Source organism: Takifugu flavidus, chromosome 8 (genome assembly GCF_003711565.1).
Source record: "Takifugu flavidus isolate HTHZ2018 chromosome 8, ASM371156v2, whole genome shotgun sequence".
Classification (NCBI taxonomy): domain Eukaryota; kingdom Metazoa; phylum Chordata; class Actinopteri; order Tetraodontiformes; family Tetraodontidae; genus Takifugu; species Takifugu flavidus.
The window spans coordinates 5,140,437-5,167,208 of NC_079527.1; the positions used below are offsets into that span (position 1 = coordinate 5,140,437).

A 26,772-nucleotide genomic window follows, 5' to 3' on the forward strand; every position below is an offset into this window, starting at 1 on the left:
TTTATCAGAAATGTTATTTCAAATAAAATCCTTTTAGATCAAGAGAGAAAATGTATTAATTTCATTCATTTCAACAGCTAACACTTGTCAAGACCTGCTGGCTCCCGCAGGGCTCTGATTTGCTACAATTGTTATGATTTCTGACCCCCTATAAGAGTGTTTTGAAGTTAAATGGGGAGATTTCTTTCTCAGAGTTTGCTTCCCTTGGGTGGAGTTGATTAGATGGCATTCATCTCTTCTATTGTTCCATGAATTTCCTGTAAGCAGCAAACATTTTCATCGCTGTTGTTGTTCATCCAATGATCATTTGGTACCAATAACTTGTTCCGTTAACAGTAACTCAGGTTTTCATTTCATTTCATTTTCTGTTTAGCTCAGATGAAACAGTAAATATATCATCTTTAACACAGCTGGGATTCACATCTATGATGGTGTCCCAGAAAAATAATGATGTTATTAAATCTAAGGTAAGGATAAGGAGTTATAATTGCACCATTTAGAGTGAATTCAGTGGCTGCCGGTGGGCAAAAATGCATCTGAGGATCATCACGGAGAAAGAAAAAACTGTCACAGCGAACAGAAAACAACCTCAAATACCTGTGATTATTTATAAAGTTAACAAATAGGGAACTGCTGTCTCTCATGGGACACCCAGAGGAACAGCAGAAAAGCAGCCTTGCAAAGAAAATACGTTTCCTGTTATTTATAGTGACAGATGTGCACGTATTATATAGTCGCTGTCACCCCAGAAGCCTGTGTGTTATTTTCGGCGCACGTGTTCAGCATGATTGGCCCCGTTGGAGAATTTAGAATGGAATTTATCACAAATGTGGATAGAATTCTATTAAATACGGTTTATGAGTGTGACACTGTGCTTCCAACAGTGACGCCCAGGTCGCCTTTCAACAACAGCAGCAGATCAGCATCAATTACTGCTGCACTATGATCAGAGGAATACATGAATAAAGCTTTAGATGCAGAGTGTGTGTGTGCGTGTGTGTGCGTGTGTGCGTGTGTGTGATCAAACCAGCTGCCCTCCCAAACATCCACCCTCTTTCTCCACATTCTTTACCTAAATGAAGTTGATTTTGTTCTTTGACTTTTTGATTGTTTTTTTTTTTAGGTTTTTTGTCTTTGATTTGGGATTTTGTCCTAATTCTGTCTTTTCGAGCTGAAATGATAGGGCAAGTGTTTTCCGGCTAGCCGTTGTTTTTGTTAGGAGGAAATCAGCAGCTTATTGCTAAGTTACAAACCAGTTACAAACTAGTTTCCAGCAGATTTATCAGTTCAGCGCCTCATTTATTCCATCAGCCAGCTAAATAAAAGGAAAAACCACTCATAACTTGAGTTTCCATCGTGCTCTATTTGTGTTTATTTCATAGCATTGGTCCTGGGGTGCTGCCTCTGTCTTCTGATATTTTTGCCAGGTTTTGCTCTCCTTCACGCTCTGTTGCCTCTTTATTTTGTCCACATCCTAAGTCTCGGTCACCCTCCGTCTGCCGCTGTCACATTCCTTCTTTTCCTCATTCAGTTTTTCATCGTGCCACTTGAATTTCGGATCACCTCTGCCCATGTATTTGCTGGCCCGTCACTCTGTTTTTATGATTCCGGGAGCTTCGGGGTTATCTTTCGAGGACTCTCTGAGAGATTGCCTCCTCGTAAAGGCCTGCACGTCTGCGTGTTTGCTCCCGACATGCCAGCTATAGAACGAACTTGTCTTGTGTTTGTTGTTTTGCTGCTAAATTTCTGTTTTTAACGGCCGTTCCTCCGCTGATTTTACTTTTGTTTTATTTTCCAGATGGAATCCACAGCATTTCTGCCCAGTGCATTCTCCGCGTCCTCATCATCACCGAGGACATGCTGGGCAGCAGTGTCACCGTCCGTCTCCAGAACATGTCCCAGGAGCATTTCCTGTCCCCGCTGCTGGGCAACTTCCTGGAGGGCGTGTCGGCGGTGCTCTCAGTGCCTGTCGAAGATGTTTTCATCTTCAACATCCAGCCCGACCTGGATGCAGCGCCGGGGAGGATCTTGAATGTCAGCTTCTCTGCCGCTTTGCCGGGCGGGCATTTCTTCCCGTCTGAGGCCCTGGAGGAGCAGCTGTACCTAAACAGGCCGAGGCTGACGTCACTGACCCAGATGGAGGTCAGTTCTCAATTACGTAATGGAACTGACAAAAGAAAAATGTTTTTAGCATTGTGAATGTGATAATCTACATTATTTATATCCCGTCCATCATGAATTTTACATCACCTTTTTTGGTTTTACAAATGTCACTTAAACTCCCATCATACCAACACGCACTGGATCCAAGAAAAAAAAAATCAGTTACATGTTTACATATTCATATATGCAGCAGCTGGGATTAAAATATAGTAAGACACATTTTGCTCCCACTGTCAATGAAGCATGCTGCATGTAAACTGATAATGATACAAAACAGATGCTGCGGTGGTGCAGCCATATGCCTTTGTGCAGCAGATCACTGATATGGCCAGTAAATCTGCTCATGCTTAAAAACAATACACACCTGGATACAGCACGCACGTTCGTTGCATAGCAGAGCCTGAGAGATGTTGCGGTTGATAAATATACACCTTAAATATATTTTTAAGATGATATAATCCGGCATCGGCACCTTATATCATGACCTTTGCGGCTAAATAATACATTTAGAAAAGGGTTTTTAAAAAAATGGTTTTATTAAACAAGCCAGTGGCAGAAAATCTCAGAGATTTCTGTTCTTAACATCAACAGCACGCGCACGGACGGCTTTATCCCACTGACATATATACATTATCTAAATCCGTGTGCGATTGGTCAGAAATGTCGAGTGGGCGTGGTTAAAGCAGAAAAAGGCGGAAATTCTGTTTTATCCACCTGCTCTGACATCAATCATCAATATTATAGTTTGCGAAACAGCTGGAGGTGCGGTGAGGAAGTAAAGCATAAATGGGCAATAACTCAAGGTAAATGTAGCTAGAGTAGAGGCAGGTACGCACGGACCTGCGTGACGTGTGTTCAGGTGGGAGTGGCGTAGTGCCGAGTTCAGCACCTGCGTTCCATGATATGAAACGTTCCGTTAGTTAAATGTTAGTTCTAGAACTGTTGCTGTACGAACATATTTCACGTTTCAGTTACTGGTATTTTAGGGCTCCTATGTTTATCTCTCACATTAACATTACATAATTTACTACCTAATCTAACTAAACGCAGGAGTCTGAAGGTGATGAGCATCTTGACGTATCACACAAAGCTTAACACATCTAAATTTACAATGGAGGATTTAAGTAATTATTAATTTATCAACTTGAAAATCCATTAATAAGCAATTTTGCCATGTTGGCTTTGATTTTGTCAGTGCTGTGGTACTAAAAAAAGATCCCTTATATGTCCTTGCTGTTTTCAGCTCCTATTGTATCATCTTTAGTTTTTTGTGTTTTCAGGACAATCTTTGCATTGCGTCCTATGCTCTCTCCCATCCCTGCAGGTTCTCCCATTCGATGACAACGTGTGTCTCCGAGAGCCGTGCAAGAACTACATGAAGTGCGTCTCGGTGCTGCGCTTCAACAGCTCCGCCCCCTTCATTTCCTCGCCCTCCATTTTGTTCCGTCCCATCCACCCCATCGCGGGCCTTCGCTGCCGCTGCCCGGTTGGCTTCACGGGCGATTACTGCGAGACGGAGATCAACCTGTGCTACTCCAACCCCTGTCTGAATGGTGGCGTGTGCGTTCCCAGAGAGGGAGGGTTCACCTGTATCTGCCGTGAAGACTACACAGGTGAGCAGAGATGGAAGTGTGACCTGTGATTTACATGTGGGCTTTATTTTACCGCATGGTCAGCATGGACACCTCGAGAAAACACATTTGTATCAAGCTTCAGCTGCATCAGTCAATGAAGGTTGATAAGGACTTTTTGCACCACCGGGTTTGGCAGCTTGCTCAAGGGTACCTCGGCAGTGTTCTGCTGGTGTTCTGGCACCTTCCCCTGCTACCAGAACACCTGCCATGTTTTGTCCTCAATAGGACTTGAACCGAGAACCCTCCGCTCCCCTGCAGATCAATCATTCTTGATGACAAATTTGATGGGAAACGACAACGGCGTGATAAATGGCGCCATTGAGAAAAAGACTTGGAGGAGCTGCGTCTGCGGGTTGCTGCAGTTGGGGAGAGCGAGCCTGACTGTGTTCCGTCGTTCATGTTCTCCCAGACTGGCTTTTCTTTTGATCCGCTCGGTTTTCACTCATCTGTCATGTCGAGTTGAAGAACATGAAACCACACTCACGCTCGTCGCCTCACGGGAGAGATTCCTCCTCTTCAGCTCTCTACCTGTTGTTTAGTCTCTCACACACACAGACACACACACATCCACACACACACACACACACACACACACACACACACACACACACACACACACACACACACACACACACACACTAATTTGTTCATTCTCATTCCTTTGTACCTTTCCCAATTCTCTGGACTAATTTGGTTTTCTCTTTTTTTGTGCCCCTACGTGGTGCTGCATTGGTTTTGAAGATGCTGGGTGGATGCTAGCGAGTATAGATACCATAGATATCACTGTGTGTGTGTGTGTGTGTGTGTGACTGGGGGTTACTTCTTGTTGCCTTTTATAGTGACATAAAGCAGAGCAGGGGAAGTGAAGCTACACTTTTCGTACATGAGAGAGACGGAGCGTTTTCTGAACTCCCACTGAGGCAGACAGAGATAACGATAGAAGTAGGAAGAGGAGAAACTTGAAGGTAGGAAGAAACAGAGCGAGTGGGAGGAAAATAAAGGCAGAAAATGGCGTATGACAGCAAGAAAGAGACGGAAAGACAGATTCAATCGGAGACAGCTGGCAAAGGCGGAAATAGGGAGCATGAAGGAGGAAAGGGGAAAAAGTCTCTCAAAGTTTAAAAAGAAGCTGCGCAAAGGTTCCGTCTAAAGCTCAGAGATGGATAGCAGATTCCTCTGTTGGCGTTTATTTCTTGGATCTTGGATCTTGGATCTATCTCAGAATAGACGCCATGCGGTAGATTGCACTGGAGCACTCTGGCAACATGCAAAGAACCTGCAAGCTTGCCGGGATTGATGGGATTAGATGAAACTCCGAAGAAGAAATGAAAACTGTGTGAGATGGTTCAAATAGTGCAAACGTAAGGGTGTGAGCGATGAAGGAAATGAGACGTGTGTGACAGCATTATCGCAGATGAGGGAGGCGGATGAGTTCTAGAAGGAGGAGGTAGAAGGTAGAATCACAGCTACGGGGCAAATGGAATGAGAGACATCTGAGAAGAGGGGATAAGAGGTTAAGGGGAAATCAGACGAATTGGCGTTGGACCGGGTGTTCCGCTTTCACGGTGTAGGCGTCAGATGTCTTGACATGGCCCGGGGCTGGGGGTAGGGAGGAAGAGGAGGAGAAAGGATCAACTGGGATGAAATGATTTTGCAACGCACAGAAATCCCCAAACATCTCCTCAGCAAGTTAACGCTCTCTCCCTCATTTGTTTGTCTTTAATTATCCTACCTGACCTGCGTTTATCCGACCCCCTGCTACAGCCTCTTTCTGGCTTAGAACCGCTGTACCCTGAAAACACAATGAGAACAGCCAAAAACCTGGAACGTGTTTATGTGTGTGTGTGTGTGTGTGTGTGTGTGTGTGTGTGTGTGTGTGTGTGATTCCTCCTACATTTGATGTGCAGCACCGGCTGGTATATACTACATTATATTCAGAAAATTCATATTTTAACATAATAATAATCTTAAGCCATTAAATTGGTCTGTACGCAGGCAGGACTGACACACGTGATAACACAGATGATGGACACTAGAGGAGACCTGCAAGGTCACCTGTGTGATGCTGAGAGAGTGGGATTATGTTCAATTATGGGACCAGACGGATGAAAAGACTTCCTAGATGTCAACAACTGGAGCAACCTCAATGACCTTTCTCTAAACTCCATATTAGACCTCAAATAATTCAAGTCTGACTCTGTGAGAAGAGTTTAGATGAGCTCTCTACAGCAGATTGAACCCTGCTGCAGATAAAGGCTAATAATATGCATGGCGAGATGATAGCGTTGCGTGTGAAGACTATTACATCTGATGGGGTCGTATGGTGTTCATTTAGTATGAAATAAAAAGATTTTATCTTTCCCACAGCCTTTTCCCTTTCTGCCGTACTCACCACACCAACTTTGTCATTGCCAGTATAATGATCATATTTTGCATTTGAAATGTAAGAAATTCGCAGAGGTCAGTGTTTAACGCCACAGGTGAAACCAGGACTGTGCCGTATTAAAGGACATTGCAGTGACCCCCAGGACTTGCGTGCTTAAATAATGGCACAAGTTCCACATTAAATAGGAGAGGTCACACTTCAGCCCTCTTCCACATTTATAGGATGAATTCGTTACCGTAAAAATTCTTGTTCCTCATGTCTGTGCATGTGTAAATGTCACCAGAGGGATAATTAGGCTTAAAGTTGTCAATCAGTGTAAGGCTTCAATCAGAGACTGCACATACACGGTTTAGGCACCATTCTCATTGTTCACTTGTCAAATTCTAAACTCCACTGAGACCTGAATGGGTCAGTTACTGGCACAAATCAAGAAAATGATCTGAAAATAGCACCCAAGTTAATAATCCCTCCCCATAGTTGATGTGTGGGATAGTCTATACTTGCATACATTACCAATGTTTAGCACAGGATTCAGAAGGAGCTTTGTTCTGTATATCATATATACGCTTTTGAATCCATCAATTGATTATATACCCAAAAAAATCTTCCCTGTTGCTACGTGGTTAAACTACAATTTTTAAATTCCAGGGTTATTTTTGAGCCTTTAGTACAGACAAACATGAAGGGTTTGGATTTGTATTGAGTTTGTGAACCTTATAGTAAAATACACGTTACCTCTGAGTTTACAGATGAAAACAACCGCTCCAAGATAACCGATTGTTCTTCCAGAAAGGGAAAGAGCGCAAAAGTGATACGGAGGAATACACGTTACGCCGGCGAGAGCCGAGAGATCCGTGGCAGAGATAGCAAAGGGAGAGGGGCGCTACAGTGCAAACCAAATCATTTCAAGTTACCGAGAATCACAGACACAGCAAAGAAAAGCGGGAGGTGGATTTAGATTAGTTTCAGATGCGATATAAGGATCCGCATCAGTAGATCACACACCAAGGCAGTTAGCCTGTAGTTGAGATTAGGTGAGTTTATCAGAGAATTAGTCCTGTTGTTTGGAGGAGTGGAAGGTATCGCAGTGGGAGGAGAGCCCAAAACTTCAGATGAGATTTGCGATGCAGATATTTGAGAAAGGAAAGCTGGAGAAGAAATCAAGAAATAGAATTGGATGGTTCCAAAATTTAGAAAAGAAAATTCCCAGTGTCTGGTAGTATACAAATAGGATGCAGTTATTGAGTTATTGATTTTAGATGGTAATTCAGGTAATTCCCCAGTGGACTAATCAAACCACCAACCTCACAATGAACATCTGAGTTAGCAGTGGAGAAGAAACGCTGACACGGCATTATCTGCATCTGCTTCCGGTCCAAATATGAATGGATCCCCACCCATTCGTTGTTTTGCCCTTTTGACGTATTGGATGTGATTGAGGCGTGCGCGCGTGCTGTGTGGAGGCCTGGCTTCGGAATAGAGATGCGGAATTTCTGACTTATGAGACGACCACATTCACACTGGATAGCAAAGCTAATTAAGATGGATTTAGATGATGGGCTTTTATTATGGAGCGTATAAAAAGATGAAGAATCAGACATTTAACTGCAAAAATGAATACAGATTATGTAATTTTGGAGACAGCAACCCTTAAAGCACATTTGGAGAATAAAAATTGAGACAAAGGAAAATTCCATTTGGAGATATTAAGACAGTGTGCAGGAATTGAAGTGAACAATGTCAGAGGACCCCCCCACCCGCCCGCCCCCCCTGCCAGCCTATCCCCTTTCCATGGAAATAAGACAATGGCATTATTATACTGCTGAAGAGATAAAGTTGGAGGAGAATGGCTGGTGAAAAGACACATTGAAAATGTGATAAATGGGAACAAAAACGTTGAATATGAACCCTCAAATGAGGAGTAGGTTTAAGGATTTGGGGGTGTTAGATAAAACCTGGGTGGTTAAATATGAGTTTTAGAGGATGATTAATAGTAACAGACATCAGTGACATTTGAGGTTGCAGAAGGAATGAATGTGTTTGCCTTCATGTGTGTGTGTGTGTGTGTGCGTGCATGCTTGTGTGCGGGGTGCGTGTGTGTTATTACTAAACAGCCAGAAAAATGACAATGTTTAAATTGTGGGTTTGTTGGTTGGCGGTGCTGTTGAGGGTAAAAAAAAAAGGAACCCAGTCATGAACGTGCCTAATGGACATAATTTACAAATTTGCAAGTTACATAAAAACATGCACAGGAGGGGGGCGAGACATGGTGAGTTTATGAAGAAAATGCATTAAACAGCGCGAGAGGAAACCGATGTTTATGGGATGAGGCTAAGAAATAAATGCCGTGTGCATCCTCAGGCCACTGTGTTTGTTTACTGCCAAAAAATATTAATGTTAATATTTCTCAATTAAAGCTACTCCAACGCTCTTCCTGTGACACATTGCTCTTGTCAATTTAGATATATTTATGCATAAATGGTTTAAATTGCCTTGAATGTGTGATGCATGACCACAGGTTTGTTAGCATGCAAACACAACGTGCCCTGAAAGGTGTTTCAAGTCTCATGTTTTAAGCTTTCCCTTGAAATTCTTGCTCAAAACAATTTCAGTCATGATTAATTGAAAGCATTTGATCGGAATACTTTAGCTTAAGGAGTTTTTGCTGCTCGTCCTGCAGAGTGAAAGGAGCCAACTGAGGTGGTGCATTGTCAAACCTTGTCGTGTCTTTAAGCATCATCACTGTTTTATTGATTGATACTGGGACTTTCATTAATGAACGACCCCTTTTGTTTTTGTACTCAAACCCTCAATATTTCCGAACTTTTCCTAACTTCACCAAGAGCCAAGCTGTGTGGATATATACAGTATATACCTTCTCTGTACTGTAAGGTTTCAAAGAAGGGCACCAAAATATGAGTAGGAGTGAGACCTCCAAGGACTCAGTAAAAGGGAGGAGAGGGGCAGAGGAGCTGGGAGTGTATAGGCCTCCAGGGACATACCATGTGTTGGGGGAGGGGGGGGGGGGGGGCGTGATGGAGTGGGAGGTGGAGCGGAGCAAACGATGATGCCGTGGGGTTGGTTGAATAATGCCGGCTTTGATGAATAAAACATCCACATGAATGAAGGGGTGGTGTGAATGCATTAAAGCGACCAAAGAGGAAGAGGAGAAGAGGAAACAAAAAGAGAAATGGCCAGATGTAAAGAGAGAGAGGGATGGAGAAAGGGAGCGAAGGGAAAATGAACAATATAGAAGTGTTTTATAAATAGAGATGGGGTTTTTGTTGGTACCAGTGTGAGCTTCATGTTGGTGCAACGAGTGACAGGAGTATCTAAACACAGTGTGTGTGATGGCAAAAGCAAGTCCAGTGTACATAAATTAACTTGCAGTGAATTTTAAACAGCTTTGACACGAACAGATCATCCAAAACGCACACTGTCCCCTCATTTAAATGCAACCAGTTTAATTTCTGCTGTATATTTATCTAAATAAATATGTACGTTGTCTATAGACAGCAGCTGCCTCAGAGGCTGTGTGTGTTCTGTGTGTGTGTGGTGTGTTGTGTGTGTGTGTGTGCTTGTGAGGCGGCCTGACAGAGCGTGGAGCTACACAAGGAAGAGATGCCGCATGGGGAGCTGCAGAGATAAAAATGAGAATGGACAAATTAATATCTAATGTATATTTGAGTGAGATAGTTGTTGAAATGGAACTTTTGCACAACAGCAGAAGAAAAATGAGCAGATATGGAGATACTGGGGGGATGGGGGGGGGTAAGATAAATGTGAGCTACTAGTGAAATGTTATACACATTCCGATAAGTTTCTAACACGATTTTTAATAAAGCGACATTCACAAGAAATGTTCCGATTAATCACCACATAACTTGATCCATACATATGTGATCAAACGTTACATTCATGTCGTAGTCAAAGGAAAACCAAAACAAAACCTGGTTGGAGATGCAGAAGACAGAAAACTTCAGTTTGTATTTCTAAAAATAAATCACATTTTATCATGTTTGTGCTCATTCTACCAGATTAGAGTTGAAATATCGATTAATTTAATATCGATTCATTGGCTCGTAGCTCATATAAGTGGCTCAGACGCCTCCTGTGGAAGTCCCTACTCCTCTTTACTAGGTTTGAGCCTGTGTGTGCATGTAGGTTTCACTCACTCAATGTGCGTGTGCGCGTATATATATGTGTGTGTGCATGAGATCATGATATGCCCCAGGTCAATGTGTTAGGCTCTGTTTTGACTGTGTGTGTCCATGTCTGAAAGCATCTGTGTTGAAAGGGTCATGATAGATGGTGAAGGCTTCTATATGTGTGTGTATATGTGTGTTTGTGTGTGAACATTTGAAGACTTTGCCGGTAGGTGCGTTGGCATCTCAAAGCTGCACAATGTGCCAACAAAAATGAGAAGAGGATGAAACGCAGCCGCCTTGAGGGTTTGGGGCCAATTGATCTGTGTGTGTGTTAAGGTAACTCCAGCAAAAGTAATATTTTTAGGATTTTCCTTCTTGTCTTATAAATATATATATATATATTTTTATAACCCGCCTTGCGTTGACGTGTGCGTTCTGAGCCGTCAGCAGGTTCTGAACAGGGTCCTCCAGGAGCCGTCTAACTCAAGGCGAACTTCCGACCTCAGCATTCCGGAGCGCCTCCGATAATGATGATGATGGGCTTTAGTGCGCAGCTGCTGAACGCCAGACAGTGTGTGGGTCTGAATGCGCTTAAGGAAACGGTGGAAAGCCGAAAAACAGAGGATAACTTTGTCTCCTCCCACGTGCATTTTCATGTCGGAGACGGTGTATCTGTGCGCGGTGCGTGGGTGTTTCTGCCTCCCGAGACACTTCACACGGGCGCCGCTCTGACTGGCGGCCAAACCAGTTTATTCTCATCCCAGATTTGTTTGTGTTGTCTGGTTTTCCAAACTGTTCCAATGTAACAGTCAGCTTTTTTTCATCCCTGGTTTCTCTCGGCAGAAACACACATATGGCCCCCGGAGCGATGTTCAATTCCTGTTTGACCATCATTTTATCTGCCCGACTAATGAAAACCTGTTGCTTTCGCCCCCAGGGGATCGCTGTGAGTTTGACCGTCGACAGGGCGGGTGTGTTCCAGGTGTGTGCCGCAACGGAGGGAACTGCTCTGAGCTCTCCGGAGGGGGGTTCCGCTGCGAGTGCCCGTCAGGGGATTACGAGCCCCCGTACTGCACCGTTACGGCCCGGTCCTTCCCGCCAAAGTCCTTCGCCATGTTCCGCGGGCTGCGACAGAGATTCCACCTGACCATCTCATTAACGTGAGTGGATTTCTCTGCTGCGTCCTCGTGTCCTCATCCCCTGATCTGTAACTGCAGCTCGTCCCTTCTCCATTTTCTCTCTCATCTTTGCTTTAATCTAGTTATTTCATCTCGGTCTCAGCGATCGATGCCGCCGTTTCTGCGCTGCCTCTTTTTGGGCTCTGTCTCCTCTTTCATCTGTGGGCGTAGCGGGTTCAGTAACATTTGCTCTCTGCCCTTCCACTTATCTTTTCTTCTTATCTCACATCCTTTTAAATCACCCCTGCTTTAACCCTTTAAGGTCTGACCTGGATCAGCAGATGTTCAGGGCTGTGTTGGCTCTGAGGGATACGACACCTGCGTGGATGTTCGTCAGCCTGTTCACTCATGTTGAGGCTTGAATGCAGCTTTGCTCTGCTGAAATTATGCTTTTGCAAGGTTTTCTTATGTTAACTGGCACTAAAAGCCTGGCTGTTTTACCTGAACAGCTGTATCACCTCAGATTTAGTTTTTGGGTTGCTTTTTTTTACTTGATTGAATTGATTTTATGTTTGTCTCCTGCCTCCGAACGCTCCCAGCGTTGCCTGTAGCTAATCTGGACCTCAAAGAGTGACCAGGAAGAAATATGGGTTGGTTGCCACAGGTGATGTCATCTCATGATCGTTGCTAAGGTGACATTGGGGTTGTTGCTAGGCTGGTGTAGTCGCCATAAAGTGCCGTGGGCCATCCCGGTGCATTACAGACATCACGTGCAGTTCATTTAATCGATTAATTGCCCGAGGTAATGACGCCGAGTCACCATCGGAGCACCGGGGAGGATTTGTGGGATAGTTTGGCTTCTCCTGGCAACACAAGGTGGCAGCAGGTTGTGACATGCCATCGTTAAAATTCCAAAACTGCAGCAGAGAAACTGTGACGTTCTTCATGTCTAATTGCTGTTATTCATAGCTCCTGTCGTCACCCCGAAACTGTTGCATCAATCTCCAGACATCTCCAGCCACACACACTTTGTCAGCATCTGTCCCCTGATATTGATGTTTTATTTAGTATCGAGTTGGCTGCCAGCTACTCTCTTTGTCCCAATTTTCACATCAGAGCCGAGCTAATCATTATTCACGTCGCTCACCTTCTCCCAGAACATTATCCCCATTCCCCACGCTGTAAAAAGATGTTTGTTTTTCATCTTCCTCCCCTGAAGCTATTGCTGATGTATTTGTAGTTGAAACTCTGATGTGAAGGCTCTTACAATAAAGAGCCAGTCCCTCATGTAAAAACCTGGTCCAGATCCAGGTCGTGTTGCGACAGCTGCTCTGTATGTGTAGCTGGAACAGGCTTAAGGAGCTGCTTTCAAGAGGCTAGCTGCCTTTAAAACAGACATAAAACATCCTAATTGAACCAGCTCCATCAGACGTGTGAGCCGTACGGCATTTGAATTGGCTTGGAGAGATGACATCACACCTGACAGATAGCTTCCACTTTGTTTAAACCATGATAAGAGAACAAATTTGGTAATATGAGCTACTTTTTAAATAACTGGACTGCAGTCACACATGGTCGGCCATTGTGTTTCCAAAACGTTTAGTGTTCTTTTTTGCAGTGTTTTTTTGCCCTGCATCACGTTGCCAGGAAAACAGATTTGTTGTCTATGCCACAGAGTCGCACAAACAAGCTGTGCTTTTGATCAGGTCGTGTTAACATGGCGGTCTTGGCCTCATCACGTCCCCCCCCCGGCCTCACTGTGGAAACGTGACTATTGTAGGACTCCAAGCAGCCGCAGGGACGGCAGAAATCTGCATCCATATCTGCTGTGCTCCACTTCTGTTCCACTATGCTAACAGCTTTTGCCAATAGATTATTATAAGTGCTGAATTTCCTCTTTTCGGTTCTGAACGTGCATTTCCGTGTTCACGTTAGATTTACCACTTTGGAGAACAGCGGTCTTCTCTTCTATAATGGACGCTTTAATGAGAAGCACGACTTCATCGCCTTGGAGATCCAAGAAGGACAAGTGGTGCTTAAATATTCCACAGGTACGTGGAGTGTTTCACTAATCAAATAAAATCTTTGTTAATTATTTAAGTCGTGCTGCCTTGCGTTTGACTGTCTGACCTTGTGGGTACAGGTGAATCGTCGACTCAGGTGACTCCCTTCCAGCCTGGCGGTGTGAGTGATGGGAACTGGCATACTGTTCACATTCACTACTACAACAAGGTGGGCTTAGGTATCATTTTGAGTGTGTTCTCAGCCATTTACATGTACAGTCTCATTTCTCCATTTGAGCCATGTTTTGATGCCATGAAACCGACCACTTTGCTAATTGACAGCCTAAAAAGCACATCGCTGTTGTTTATTAGAACTGCACTTCATTTCAAGGTGCAATAGTGGCTCACACCCCAGCCAGTAAAACACACGTGCAAAAGCCCCCTGGCCCTTGCAGGGGTAATTGGCATTAGAATTAAAACCTATACATATGTGAAGGAAGAAGGCAATGTAGTGACACCGAGCTGGATCCATTTTTAGTGTCTTTCATCCAAATGATCTTTGTTGTTCTTTTACAAGTTTAAATAGTTAAATATGTGATTTGAGCTTTGACTGCGTCCACTGTTCTGAGGGAGGGGGGGGGGGGGCGTTTATTTCTCGCCATTTTATTTATGCATACTCACTGTACATCTTTAATTTTCATCATGTTCTTTCATTCTCTTCAGCCAAGCACACGCTATGTGAGTATGAGGGTGTGTCTGAGCACAAATACGTCCACCTTTATTTCTTTGTGTCCCTTTCTCCCCTGATGCCGCTTCCAATTTTATTAATTACCCATCCGTTATCATTTCTGTGTGTCTTGTGGTACTAATGTTTCCCTTCCCTTCTAACACAATAATATTTTGTGTGATTTATTGTATACCTACAGTTATCTGACCTCTAAAGTCTTGCATGTAATGAAATATTCAGCTTCCCGGTAATCCTTGATTTAATCGTATCGTGTGTTTACGTCTAGCCGAAGCGCAGCATCGGTGGCGAGGCCCAGGGTCCGTCTGATGAAAAGATTGCCGTGGTGAGCGTAGATGACTGCGATGCGGCCCTGTCGCTCCGCTTCAGTACACAGCTGGGAAATTACAGCTGCGCCGCACAGGGCAAGCAGACCAGCAGCAAGAAGTGAGTTTATCTTCTCTGTCATCACCTTTCCTCCACTGTCGTCCACGTTGTCTGTCAAAGACGCTTGACATCTTCACCGGAAAATCCGACTGTGAAACTGTCGCTGAAAGTCTGCGGGGATAAAATGCTGCTTATCTTATTCAGAATCAGTGACAATTGGTGACTCAGTCACTTTACAGACCCAAAACAGCAAACAGCAAGGCATTGGGGGCAAAGGAACGCTTTCTTTAACAGGAGGAAACCTGGAGGAGAACCCCGCTCTCATGGCGGGACCCATCGGCTTACAGTTGGGTGCAAAGAGAGATATAAATAGGAGAAGAAAGGAAATAAAGATATAAAATCCATCCATTGAAATTGTGGTCGCAGGTACAGATCCCTCACACGTGCGATTAATGTTGTACTATAAACTGTCCCGTCTTGAGCTTGTGGCAGAACATTGTCATCATGCTTGAGCTGAGTGTTGAGCAGTTCTTTGATCTGGTAGGAAGGATTTGCAGCTCACCCGCTGCCTGAATGCAGCACCGTGTATGAGATTATGAAGATTAAGATTAAGAATGAGACTCATGACAGGGACTCACGTATGTGCAGTATATGATGGCCCGTCAGCACGACAATGGCCATTCTCTGGAATTATAACTCAAATCTGTTGTGTAAGTCCTGAAATATGCCAGGTGGAGGGGCCACAAGGATGGATGGATGGATGGATGGATGGATGGATGGATGGATGAGTGGATGGATGAGTGGATGGATGGATGAGTGGATGGATGGATGGATGGATGGATGGATGGATGGATGGGTGGATGGATGATGATGGATGGGGATGGATGGATGGATGGATGGATGATGGATGGATGGATGATGGATGGATGAGTGGATGAGTGGATGGATGACGAGTGGACAGACAAACGGATGGATGGATGGATGGATGGATGGATGGATGATGGATGGATGGATGGATTATGGATGGATGGATGGATGGGATGGTGGATGGATGGATGGATGGATGGATGGATGGATGGATGGATGGATGGATAACTTTCTCTCTGGCTCCTTGTGTGGCCTTGTGCGTGTTCTAATCAGCAGGACCGATAAAGACGGCTTAACGAGCCCAAACCGTCCGGCTCCGGTTAAATTCTTTTAAATGCTCCATTCCACAATTCCCAGCATGATTTCAGCAGGCCACCGCATTGATCAGCGTTTTAGAGTAAAATGTAAGACACTTAGCCGCGTAATCTTCAGAACCTTGACTGAGGGCAGCGCGGTTGGAAAGGATTTCTGGGGAATGTCAGATGTGGGTGATGAGGTGACTGCAGGGACCTGAGGCTTTAATGAGGCTTGACTGTCTGACATCTTCATGCTCCTTCATGTCTGCCTCTCCCTAATGGGCTTATTACTTGTCAGCTCATTTTGCCTGTTGTTAACATTCATGTCTATGTCTCTCTCTCTCTCTCTCTCTCTCTCTCTCTCTCTCTCTCTCTCTCTCTCTCTCTCTCTCTCTCTCTCTCTCTCTCTCGTGCACTACAAAACCATCCAGACTGAGGGTTTTAATCCGTGTTAGTGCTTTTAAGTGCTCGACCTTGTCGAAGTTTAGCAGCCTCTTGTGCTGTTTGCCTGTCTGTTTACACCCAGCTCCAACACTCCACCACAGGAGCAGGAAAGGAGGCGTCCGGCCTCGCTCTAATCGTGTTAGCTGGTGTTCTGAGAGTGCTACGAGTGGCTGAGAGAAAGATGAAAGAGGCAGGACAGAGAATGAAGCTCAAACCGTCTCTGCTCTCCCTCCAGTTACATTGCCCTCCTTCTTGTCGTTCTCTCCTCAGCACTCTCTTGATGTTTGCTAGGACATCATCATTCACCTGTTTGACTCTGGCACCTTTTGGTGCATTTTTGAGCACAGCACGTTGAATAATTTGGGCTAAAAGCTGACGTAAGCTACATTAGCCTCCTCATCCTCTGTCTATTTACTGCCGCTCGTCATCCAAATGTTTGCTGTTATCCTTCTCTTGTGTTATCTGTCTCCTGACACTGCTGGTCTCCTTTCTGCCTCTATTGTCATCATCCAACATTACCTCCTCCGTCATGGATCCGACTGTTATTTGGAGTCGCTAATCACCTGATTGCTCCTGTGTCTCTCCATCCGTCTTATTGGCCCTCTCATCTTTTCATTTTCTCACGTCCCCTCCTCACAGTTCCACTAAACATAATCATTCGAATCTCATTTCTCTTCAGCATCTGCAGTTATTCCTGTTGCTTTTGACATTTACCTCGGGCAGACCACTTCATTTCTGGATTGATTTATTTATGCCTGTTTAATGTGTTTCCTTTCTCACATTGGTGCCTCTCCATTTCACCCTTGGGAGACAATCACAGCCCTTCATTTTGTTTACTTGGCGCCTCTTTATCTGCTTTCCCAGGTCTCTGGATCTGACTGGTCCACTGTTTCTGGGTGGAGTTCCCAATGGGGCTGATAACTTCCCATTCAGCAGCAGGGAGTTTATCGGCTGCCTGAAGGACTTCCATATCGACAACAAGCAGCTCGACCTGGCTGGATTTATAGCTAACAACGGAACCCTTCCTGGTGAGGGGTCCTTCTTGGACACTTTAAAGATTTAACATATTCACAGATGACGCATTATTGCGTGTTATTCGCAAAAAGCACGTCAATGCTAAACACGAAATTGGATTTTTCAAGCCAAGTGACTTGTTTTATTCCACTGATATCCAAGAGTAAATGAACTAGACTTCTTTTTTAACCTCTATTACTGGTGCATTTGGGTTTGCATTTGACTACAGGCTGCAGCGCCAAACGGCCCTTCTGTCAGTCCAACCCCTGTCAGAATGGTGGGACGTGCAGGGTCGGCTGGGAGACTTTCTTCTGCGACTGTCCTTTAGGGTACGGAGGGAAGGACTGCAGCCACGGTGAGAGGCTTTATCTTAATCTCATCTCCTTCCTGGGGTGCAATTTTTTATAAAAGCTGCAAAATGTGGCCCTGCTATTTTGCCCTTTATTTGTCAGCAGTAATTACACTAATGTCTCATTAATTAGTGAATAATTCACTGAAGCTAAAGTGCTTCAGGTATCGTGTTTAAACGTGTTCTCAGTGGTGAACAAACTGCTTACGTGCCTGGTGTTGCAATGCCTCAAATGCTTCGTCATTCATTCCGATGGATTCCTCAGTCTGTCTGCCCGTCTGCATTTTCCCGTCATTTCCAGTGTTTCCAGTCTCCCCCAGCTGCAGGCCATTACTCCGTATGCGTAAATATAAGGCTGTTTCCTTTTACTAAAATTCTGCCTCTTACTTTCTATCTCAGTGATGCCGCACCCACATCGTTTCCTTGGCAACAGTGTCCTTTGGTGGGACTTGAAGAATGACGTGACCATCTCTACGCCCTGGTACCTGGGTCTCGTGTTCAGGACTCGATCCAAAGACGGAACACTGCTGCAGGCTCAGGCCGGCCAGTACACCAGCCTGCTGTTCCAGGTAGGTACACAAGTGACCCAGATTTAATCCTGCTAGCAGACACATTTATCCAGGCTGGAGTGGGCCCATTGATTCTGTACAATAGTTCTATAAATTCCATTTATTATTCAACCGTAATAACATGCAAAATGGGATTTTGGGTTGTTTCTCTTGGCTCAATGAGTCGCGGATACATAGCTTCACATATGTTTCCCTGAAGAGCCACAGAAATATATGGGTTTGCATGCGTATTAGATCAGGTATCCATAAAGTAGAAGGAAATGAAATTAAGACTTAGAAGATGAAAACCAGAGTCAACAGGAGGGAGGTGCACATCAGACTTCAGGGTGCTGCACAGGTATAAATATGCCACCCAAGAGCAGAAGTCTGCCAGTTTTTGTGAAATAGTCCCTAAATATCAATGGCTAACAACACTTCTAGTCTGACACGGGGCTGAATAGACTCTTAATGGGGTTTCATTTTCTACTGTTGGCTTTGTGTGTCGGCTGTCGTTTCCTCGCTCTCATTCCTCCCTCACTGATGAAGATGGCAACAGCGACGGTGGGATTCATTTCATGGTTTTAAGGGGAAATTCACAGCTCTAAGGCGAAACATGTGCACACATGGGATGAGATCTCAGCTTTTGTCTGGGCAAATTTAAGCTCACTAGGGGGTCGGAGCCGCCGTGACTGCTGTGCTAGCTAAAACGGTGGATAGATGGGAATATTAATCTTCAGCACATTTGTGCTGGCATTATCATGTGGGTTCAGGTGTAATGCCACTTTAGCTACTCGATGTTTTGGCTGGCGAATGTGTTGCCAGAGGTGATACTGATGACGAAACGTTTGCTTTACATCCGATTTCTTCAGCTGTAGCGCAGAAATGTGATTTTTACATTCCCACCTACACGCACATGCATGTAGGTATCAGTCGTTCTGACTCGTGACTCGTCTTCACACCTTTCCCTCCATTTCGTGTTGCACTTCCTTTCCTGGCTTCTCCGTGCGCTCTCGTAGGTGATAAACAGTCAGCTGGTGTTCTCGGTGACCCGCGGCTCGACCAGGCCGGTGCGCCTGCGCTTGGATCAGGTTCTGGTGGCAGACGGCCGTTGGCACGACCTCCAGCTGGAGCTGCGAGACGTTCACAGCGACCGTCAGACTCGCTATGTCGCCACACTACGGCTGGACTTTGGACTCTATCAGGTAAAATTGTCCTTTTATCAGCGTTTCATCAGACCGGACCGCCTTGAAATTCCTTGAAAACAACTGCTGGAATTTGACTTTTCTTTCCAGATCAAATAAATTTCCCTCCATTCTGTCAATGTATCTGAGACAAATTCACAACCGTATTGGATTATTTGTAATCAGCAATAGGTGCTTTTCAGAGGTGATAATGGAATAAAAAAGAAAGCAACGTTCCCAGTCTCTGTGTTGATGGATAATCCATGGTTAGTCATTAGAAAACTCTAATTGGATTTATACCTCATTTAATATAAAAGAAGGTGAGACGGGCTTTTTAATATGCTCTAATCTTGAGCAGCTCATCTTCCCCTGCCAGAACACGGAAACAGAAGACTGCAAAAAGATAATAACATATTAAAATAATTCACATTTCAGGGTACAAATGATCCTCCTGCACCATTTAACATTTGTGCATCAGGAGGAAAATAGCATGTTTCAGATATTTAAAAAAATATTGCGTAAAACGCGTCGTTGGGGATTAAACCTTTTCCTTTTAGTCTTTAGTATTACATGGATGCTAAGCTAGGTTAGGAGGAGGACACAGCCAGTTTCACACCTTGTTTCTCCGTAAAACCCATTTTCAATGACATGCGTTTGCATAGTAGCTGTCGTTTTCTTTGAGACGGGTTGGCGTGCGTACAGATATCATCAGCCATGCGCCGCCCTTTCGTTTTTATTGTTTTTCCTGTTCGCTGAGGCCGATACTGTGATAATTGAGGCTCACTGATTTCCTTTTCATGGATGATGCAAGCTGTCAACATTGCCGTCACGAGCGAACAAAGATTGACGGTTATCATTACTTCCACTTAATAAAGTTTTGCTCCATTTTCACCCCCATCTGACTGTTTTGGTGATATTGCGATTAGACAAAAAAACCAACCGGTTCTGTTAAAATGAGCACGTGCTCTCTCTGCCTGTCTTGCTGTAAATGCTCATTTAATCTCTGTCTCCACCCGTCTGTAGGGAACAGTGATAGTGGGAAATGAACTCCGTGGTTTGAAGGTGAAACATCTGCATGTGGGAGGCGTGCTCGGATCTGGGGAGGTTCTGAACGGGATCAGAGGCTGCATACAGGTGAAGATTGATTGTGTTAATCCCTGTTGATGGATGATTGGGAGGAAGTATCATTGCCTTAAATGCAGAATGGACACATTTTACACATTGTAAACACATCGTTTGTTCACGCCGACCGCTGCTTGTGTTGACAGGGCGTTCGGCTGGGTGTGCGGCCTGACGCTCCCGCCCTCCCCCGCCCCACCAGAACTGTTAAAGTGGAAACGGGCTGCACTGTGGGGAACCCCTGTGTGTCGTCTCCATGCCCCACCCACAGCCACTGTTCAGACCAGTGGGAGCGGCACACCTGTATCTGCGAACCCGGTAAGGTCCCGTTATTTTTATCCCAGCGCCGATCTCTCTCGATGGATAAACTAGAAATTCCGCGAGACTCATTCCGTACAGGGTTAGTGTCAACGTAAAGCTGAGTTGTTGGTCCATTGTCCTACAACTGAAGGTATAATGACAATAAAAACTTCTTCTTTTGGGCTGGTTCCTACTGGGAACCTGAAAAACAGAGAACTGGTTGATTTTTTAATAACCAAATGTAAGACAGGGGCTCCATGTGACTCCGAAGTGGAAGTTACAAAGACAGATTTCACTTCCTCTTTGTGAGTAAAATAGCAGAATATCTCGGTCAGGAGCTCTTTTCTGTTTTCTTTTGAACTTAAATTGAATCTGTTAACCTTTTAATGGGGAAGAAGAATTCAGCAGAGGGGAAAAATTGGGAATCGTTATAATGTGGACCAATCTCAGTTGTGTTCAAGTGCTCTAACTGGGTTAAATAGATATTTGGGAGTGTATAATGAGGCCTCATCTACTGAGAGCGAGAGACTGCAGGCAAACTTTTAAATTATCCTTAGTCAGGTGAATTTAACCAGGCCAAATTAATGAGCAGGAAATAATCCTGATTAAAAGTTAGAGAGAAGAGAGCAACATGAGAAGAGATGGGACGCATATAGACAAGCAGGGAACATAGGATGTTAAAAAGATGGAAATTAAACAGGAGAGAGAGAGAATGTTAATGATTAATGAGGAGAAAGAGGCGCGGGCCAGAAATAGGCTCAAATAAACACTCAAAGTTTTGCGGCAAGAGGAAAGAAGAAAAGAAAGAGGTTGCAGAAAAAAGTCAAATCAAACAGCCTGAAAGCCTTGTTGACATGGGGGGGGGGGGGGGGGGGGGGGGGTAGATCTGCAGCAACGGAGGCTGAGGAAATGATAAAATACACTCAGTGGAGGGTAAATTATTAGCTGTTATTAGCGGCATTCGCTGCCAGAAGTACTGACTTAACACATTAAACCAGCCAATCAGAGGCGCCTAAAGAAGAGAAACGGGTGTTTAAACAGTAACATTTCACTTGTGTTTCCTTCACAGAGCCCATTAATAAAACATTAACCCTGTTTGCCTGACCAAAAAAACAGTTCATTATCCGATTTTTGGAATTTGGATTAATGGAATAATTGGGTGAACACACGTAGATTTCTCCCCGATGCTCCTCATGTTTACCCATCATCCTCATTTATGTCGTTCCTTCGCTGCCGTGCACATCAAAAAGAACCACAGTGTCACGTTGCCGACGCGTCAGGGAAGCACAGAATGAAAGCACGCGTGTGAAGTAAATAATCAGCATAAAACACAACATCACAAACCACCTGTAGTTGGATTTAAGTGGAATTAGGAAGTTATCAGTTACGGTTGACAGTACATCGGCCTCACTCACTCACTCACTCGCTCACTCACTCACTCGCTCACTCACTCACTCACCTCACTCACTCACTCACTCACTCACTCACTCACTCACTCACTCACTCCCTCACTCACTCTCACTCACTCACTCACTCACTGAAATGTGTCCTCCGGCTGCGAGTTTCAAGCACTCATGCTAAATAGGAGACAAATCAAAGGAAAGTTTTCAAGAATTGAAAAGTTTTTTTGGAAGACTTGAAAGAGGAGGTGAGAAGTTTAACAGGCGTGAGAATGGAGGGTAAAGTTTGTTAAAAGTGGGATCGCCGTGAGCCTGGAAGCATGAGAGAGGAAGCAACAGAAGTGCTGCTCTGCCGCTAGCGTTATACACAAGCCTGCAGGCTAATGCTAACACTCCGGCTTAGCAGCTTAGACACACACACAGGCACACACAGATCATTATCTTCCTGCATCATTAAAAATGGAGACTGTTTTACAATGAATGCTGCTGGAGACAAATCAAATTAATCTTTAATAAAGGTAGTGAGTGGGAAAACATGAAGAGGTGAACTCTAAATAATTCCTTTTCATTTGTGTGCGTTTGCGTGTACCTGTGCATGTGAGTTTGCCTGATGCTTAATCTGTTGTAATGGGTCCGCGGAGAATGTTGTACCACCCCTGTCTGTGTAATAGAAAATAACAATGGAGAGGACACATCACACACACACACACACACGCACACACACACACGCACACACACACACACACGTACTCACTCGGTGGGAGACAGAAGGGAAAGAGAGGGAGAAGGTGTTCTGCATCACAATCCAGTCAGAGCCAGTTGTTGTTGTGTATTTCTGAAGGTAGTTTCAGTAACTGTAGGGGCACGTTATGGCAGGTGTGGAGGCAGCCGAGGCCGAGGCCGACAGGCTGGCAAGCACCAAACTGCTACGTTCATTCACCGAAGCGCACTAATTTGATCCAGCGATCTCTATATCAATAAAGCAACCACCCTTTTTTCATGCCTGAGTTCTAAGACATTAGAACTCAGGCATGAAGATTTCAGTCTCCTTTATATCCAGACAGTGAACTTTTCACAAGTTCCTGGATCTTCAAAAATGAACACACACACACACACACACACACACACACACACACACACACAGAGCTGATTGCAGCTCTTTGTTCTCGCTACTTTTGTCTCTGTGTCTCTCACGTTGTTGTGACAAGGCCAATGCCATTGTAAGTGTCTGACAACAGCCTGCACCGTCATCACCCTGGTCAGGCGGTTGCCATGGTGAAGTGTAATGGTGAATAGGATGGATAGCAGTTCATTGTGTGTGTGTGTGTGTGTGTGTGTGTGTGTGTGTGTGTGTGTGAGTGTGTGAGTGTATATGTGTGTCTGTGAGCAGTAGAACGACAAAGTAAAATAAATTAAAGGCCAAATACCAACACACATAAATGCCGAATGCACTACAGTTGTGTAGCTCTGTTCTGAATCCCCCACCATGTGTCACGACACATAGTTTTGGTCACCTACACCATCTGTAGGACACTGATGTACAATATTGGCCATGCTTTAAATTTTTGCAGTGTCGTACAGCCCCTTTTTACGTAACTGTTGCAGGTTTACCCCCTTTTTTAAATTAAATGTAAAACAGGATATCTGGATTTATTCCTTTTGGAGAAAGAATAGATGTCACATAAATGGACACGGAGATGACTGCCTATAGCTTCTATTGACAAACCTGTGAAAGCAATGGAGCAAGCTACCACACACACACACACACACACACACACACACACACACACACAGACACACCACACACACACACACACACACACACACACACACACACTTAATCTCTATAGACATCCTGGTCAATGCTGTGAGATTAAAAGAGGCAGCCTGAGAGCAGAGGATGTTCTATAGTAGAAGAAGAAAACTGGGGATCATCTGTGAGTGAGACTTTCAGAAGATGTCGATACTAATATATTACTTCTTTTATTTTTATCTTAACTAAAGATAAAAAGACGCCTGATGCTTCACATATTTTTTTTGTCAGAATTAATAACCAATAAATGATATGGCTTTGCCTGTTGTTGTTTTTTTTTCCAATGTTGCTGATCAGATTAAATTAAATGCTGGTTAATTGATAGACTCTGGTGTTGATGAATTATGGGGTGTTTTTGTGTGCAACTGGATGAGCCGTTGTTGTCTCCTCTTGTTCCCAGGCTACTATGGAAAAGGCTGCACGGACGCCTGCCATTTGAATCCATGTGAAAATGAGGCTCAGTGTCACAGGAAGCCCACCTCCTCCCATGGATACAACTGTGACTGTGGAGACAACCACTACGGACAATACTGCCAACACAGGTACACACACACACACACACACACACACACACACACACACACACGCAGCTGCAGCCCTAAAGCATTCCTTTCTTCTTGTCCCCGCTGTTCACAAATATAAAATGAGATAAAAAGAAGGAACTTTTAATGAGCCTTTTGTTAAAACCACCCCGACATTGTCAGCGTTTGTTACTAGGGTGAATATCTACACCTATGAAGCTTCACCTTAATTCTGAAATGCATCCACAGCTGATGTGTTAGGGGCATAACAGTTCACCTGGATTCAAGATGGACGTTCATGGGCACTATTTTAATGAGAGTTTGATGCTTTTGACACAAGCAGAGCCTCTTTTGCTCTTCTGTCCTGGGATCGTTAGCTTCACAGCAGCCACATTAGCAGGTCAAGACTCCTGTAAATTCTCTAAAAAGATCAAAAGGTCCTGAGAATGAACTGCTGTGTAAACTGGAAGGAATTCAGTCGTCCAATCCCTCGCCGTATTGAAACAGGGTGATAAATAATGTGTTTTATCATCTATGACTCAGCATATGATAACTCCTGTCTGTAATATATGTGAAAATGTTCTCACTGCCGCCCCCCAAACGCCGTTTTTCTTTTGCCTGCAGCGACAGATCAATATTTTGTATTTCTGAGCGCCACTCTGCTTCTGCGTGGCTCACTTTTGCTCCCCGCCACCCCGTCCGTCTCAGATGAGCAAATAAACGTCTGTGGCGCTGTTGCTTTCCCTTTGCACACTCATTCAGCTGTTGCTGCATCTGTTCACATGTGCAGAATTGACCACCAGTGTCCCAGGGGTTGGTGGGGGTCCCCGACATGTGGGCCGTGCGACTGTGACACGGATAAGGGCTTCGACCCCAACTGCAACAAGACGAATGGACACTGTCACTGCAAGGTGAGCCGCAAACACACACACACACACACACACACGTGTGTGTACTGCTGTAGATTCTTTTTAATTGTGCGTGACATTATTCATGTGAAAACACTAGAATTGTTTCAACTGCTCATAGCTGTGGCGGTTTACATGCACGCAGCAGCTAATAGTAATAGCAGCTAATAATGACAGCTAATACTGAACAGATATTTCACAGTGTAATGTGGGTAACACTGACAAGTATTATAAAAGGCCTTCATCTGATCTTTTTACCTCATTTTACCCTTAAAAAAGCATTTAACCCCAGGATGTGTTCAGCCCTCAGATGATCAGGATTTTGATTGAAGTGCTTGTTTGAATTCCGGCCTTGTTTCTCAAGGGCGGTTGAACTTTCTTTCTGAAGCTTTAGAATCGACATGATCATGAGGGGAACTCAGTCAGATCGCACTGATTATCTCTATTTATGAGAGCAATAAATTTCCCTCCCTGATGTTTGTCTGAAGAAGGGTGTGTTACGCCTGTTTTGAATAATAAAGAAGCAGCATATTACTTCATAAATCTGAATGAGAGTCCCGTCACTGTCTCTTTTACTGTGTTCTAAATCATACAGACTTTAAGAATACGTTTCAGGAAGGAAATGTTCTCAACAAATGCGGTAAAAGTTTCTGATAACGGCGTTGCTCTGTGGTGCGTTCGGGGCCATCGCTGTTTCCCCACCATGTGATAAAACCCTGCTTGTTAGGTCAGACCCGGAATTTAGATTTAAGCTCGCTTCAGTCAGGACCACCGCTGAGGAACCAATTCCGCTGACCTCTAAGGGCTCCAGTCACATACAGATGAGCTGTTTTTGACTGTTTTATGAAATTGTAATATTCTGCCCAGAGGCTCAGATATTGGAGTGACGGGTCGATAAGGAAAACACACCGAAACGAAGCGCCTTTCTGCCGCATCATCACATTATCTTCAAAATGTAATAAAGTAATACAGTGTATTTCAATGCAACTGCAACAGCTTTAATATGTGCCATCACCTGCGCTTGCCTCTTTCTTATGCTGGCGTTTATGTCATTGTTGAAAAAGAGCTTGATGGGACTTCTGTGCACGTGTCTGCAGGAGTTTCACTACCACCCACGGGGCTCCGACACCTGTCTCCCATGTGACTGCTACCCGGTGGGTTCCTTCTCGCGGTCGTGCGACCCAGAGTCTGGCCAGTGCCAGTGCAGGCCTGGCGTGATTGGTCGCCAGTGCAACGCATGCGACAACCCATTTGCTGAAGTCACAAATTCCGGCTGTGAGGGTGAGACGGCTTTTTACTATTACGATGTCTGTACATCTTTAATTAGACGATGATTAAAGGAGAATTTGTGTTTATTAGCGGTACCGTTTGTAGCAGCTGCACGCGCACTTATTGATATATGAGAGTGATTCGAAACCAGTGTGGAAAGGAATTTCCCATAGAGAGGAA

General features: G+C 44.5%; 1 protein-coding gene and 1 long non-coding RNA gene across 5 annotated transcripts in view; one reads left to right on the top strand and one right to left on the bottom strand.

The window, feature by feature from the left end:
* The window catches only part of celsr3 (cadherin, EGF LAG seven-pass G-type receptor 3), a 65,636-nt gene that overhangs the window by 15,771 nt on the left and 23,093 nt on the right, over window positions 1-26,772 (top strand). For 3 of the 4 annotated variants that reach the window (XM_057039971.1, XM_057039969.1, XM_057039973.1), the window contains exons 2-17: window positions 1,799-2,142; window positions 3,488-3,776; window positions 11,269-11,491; window positions 13,385-13,500; window positions 13,593-13,681; window positions 14,176-14,190; window positions 14,466-14,623; window positions 17,035-17,198; window positions 17,414-17,539; window positions 17,933-18,102; window positions 19,098-19,283; window positions 20,286-20,396; window positions 20,531-20,699; window positions 24,295-24,436; window positions 25,206-25,326; window positions 26,421-26,604. In XM_057039971.1, coding sequence (XP_056895951.1) covers window positions 1,799-2,142; window positions 3,488-3,776; window positions 11,269-11,491; window positions 13,385-13,500; window positions 13,593-13,681; window positions 14,176-14,190; window positions 14,466-14,623; window positions 17,035-17,198; window positions 17,414-17,539; window positions 17,933-18,102; window positions 19,098-19,283; window positions 20,286-20,396; window positions 20,531-20,699; window positions 24,295-24,436; window positions 25,206-25,326; window positions 26,421-26,604 — 2,607 coding nt within the window. The remainder of the gene's footprint in view (window positions 1-1,798; window positions 2,143-3,487; window positions 3,777-11,268; window positions 11,492-13,384; window positions 13,501-13,592; window positions 13,682-14,175; window positions 14,191-14,465; window positions 14,624-17,034; window positions 17,199-17,413; window positions 17,540-17,932; window positions 18,103-19,097; window positions 19,284-20,285; window positions 20,397-20,530; window positions 20,700-24,294; window positions 24,437-25,205; window positions 25,327-26,420; window positions 26,605-26,772) is intronic. The other variant, XM_057039970.1, reaches the window with a different exon arrangement.
* Window positions 2,030-2,732, bottom strand: LOC130529602 (uncharacterized). Its single transcript, XR_008951621.1, has 3 exons — window positions 2,528-2,732; window positions 2,251-2,300; window positions 2,030-2,167 (listed from the first exon to the last, which is right to left on the bottom strand). It is a non-coding gene; the product is annotated as an uncharacterized LOC130529602 (long non-coding RNA).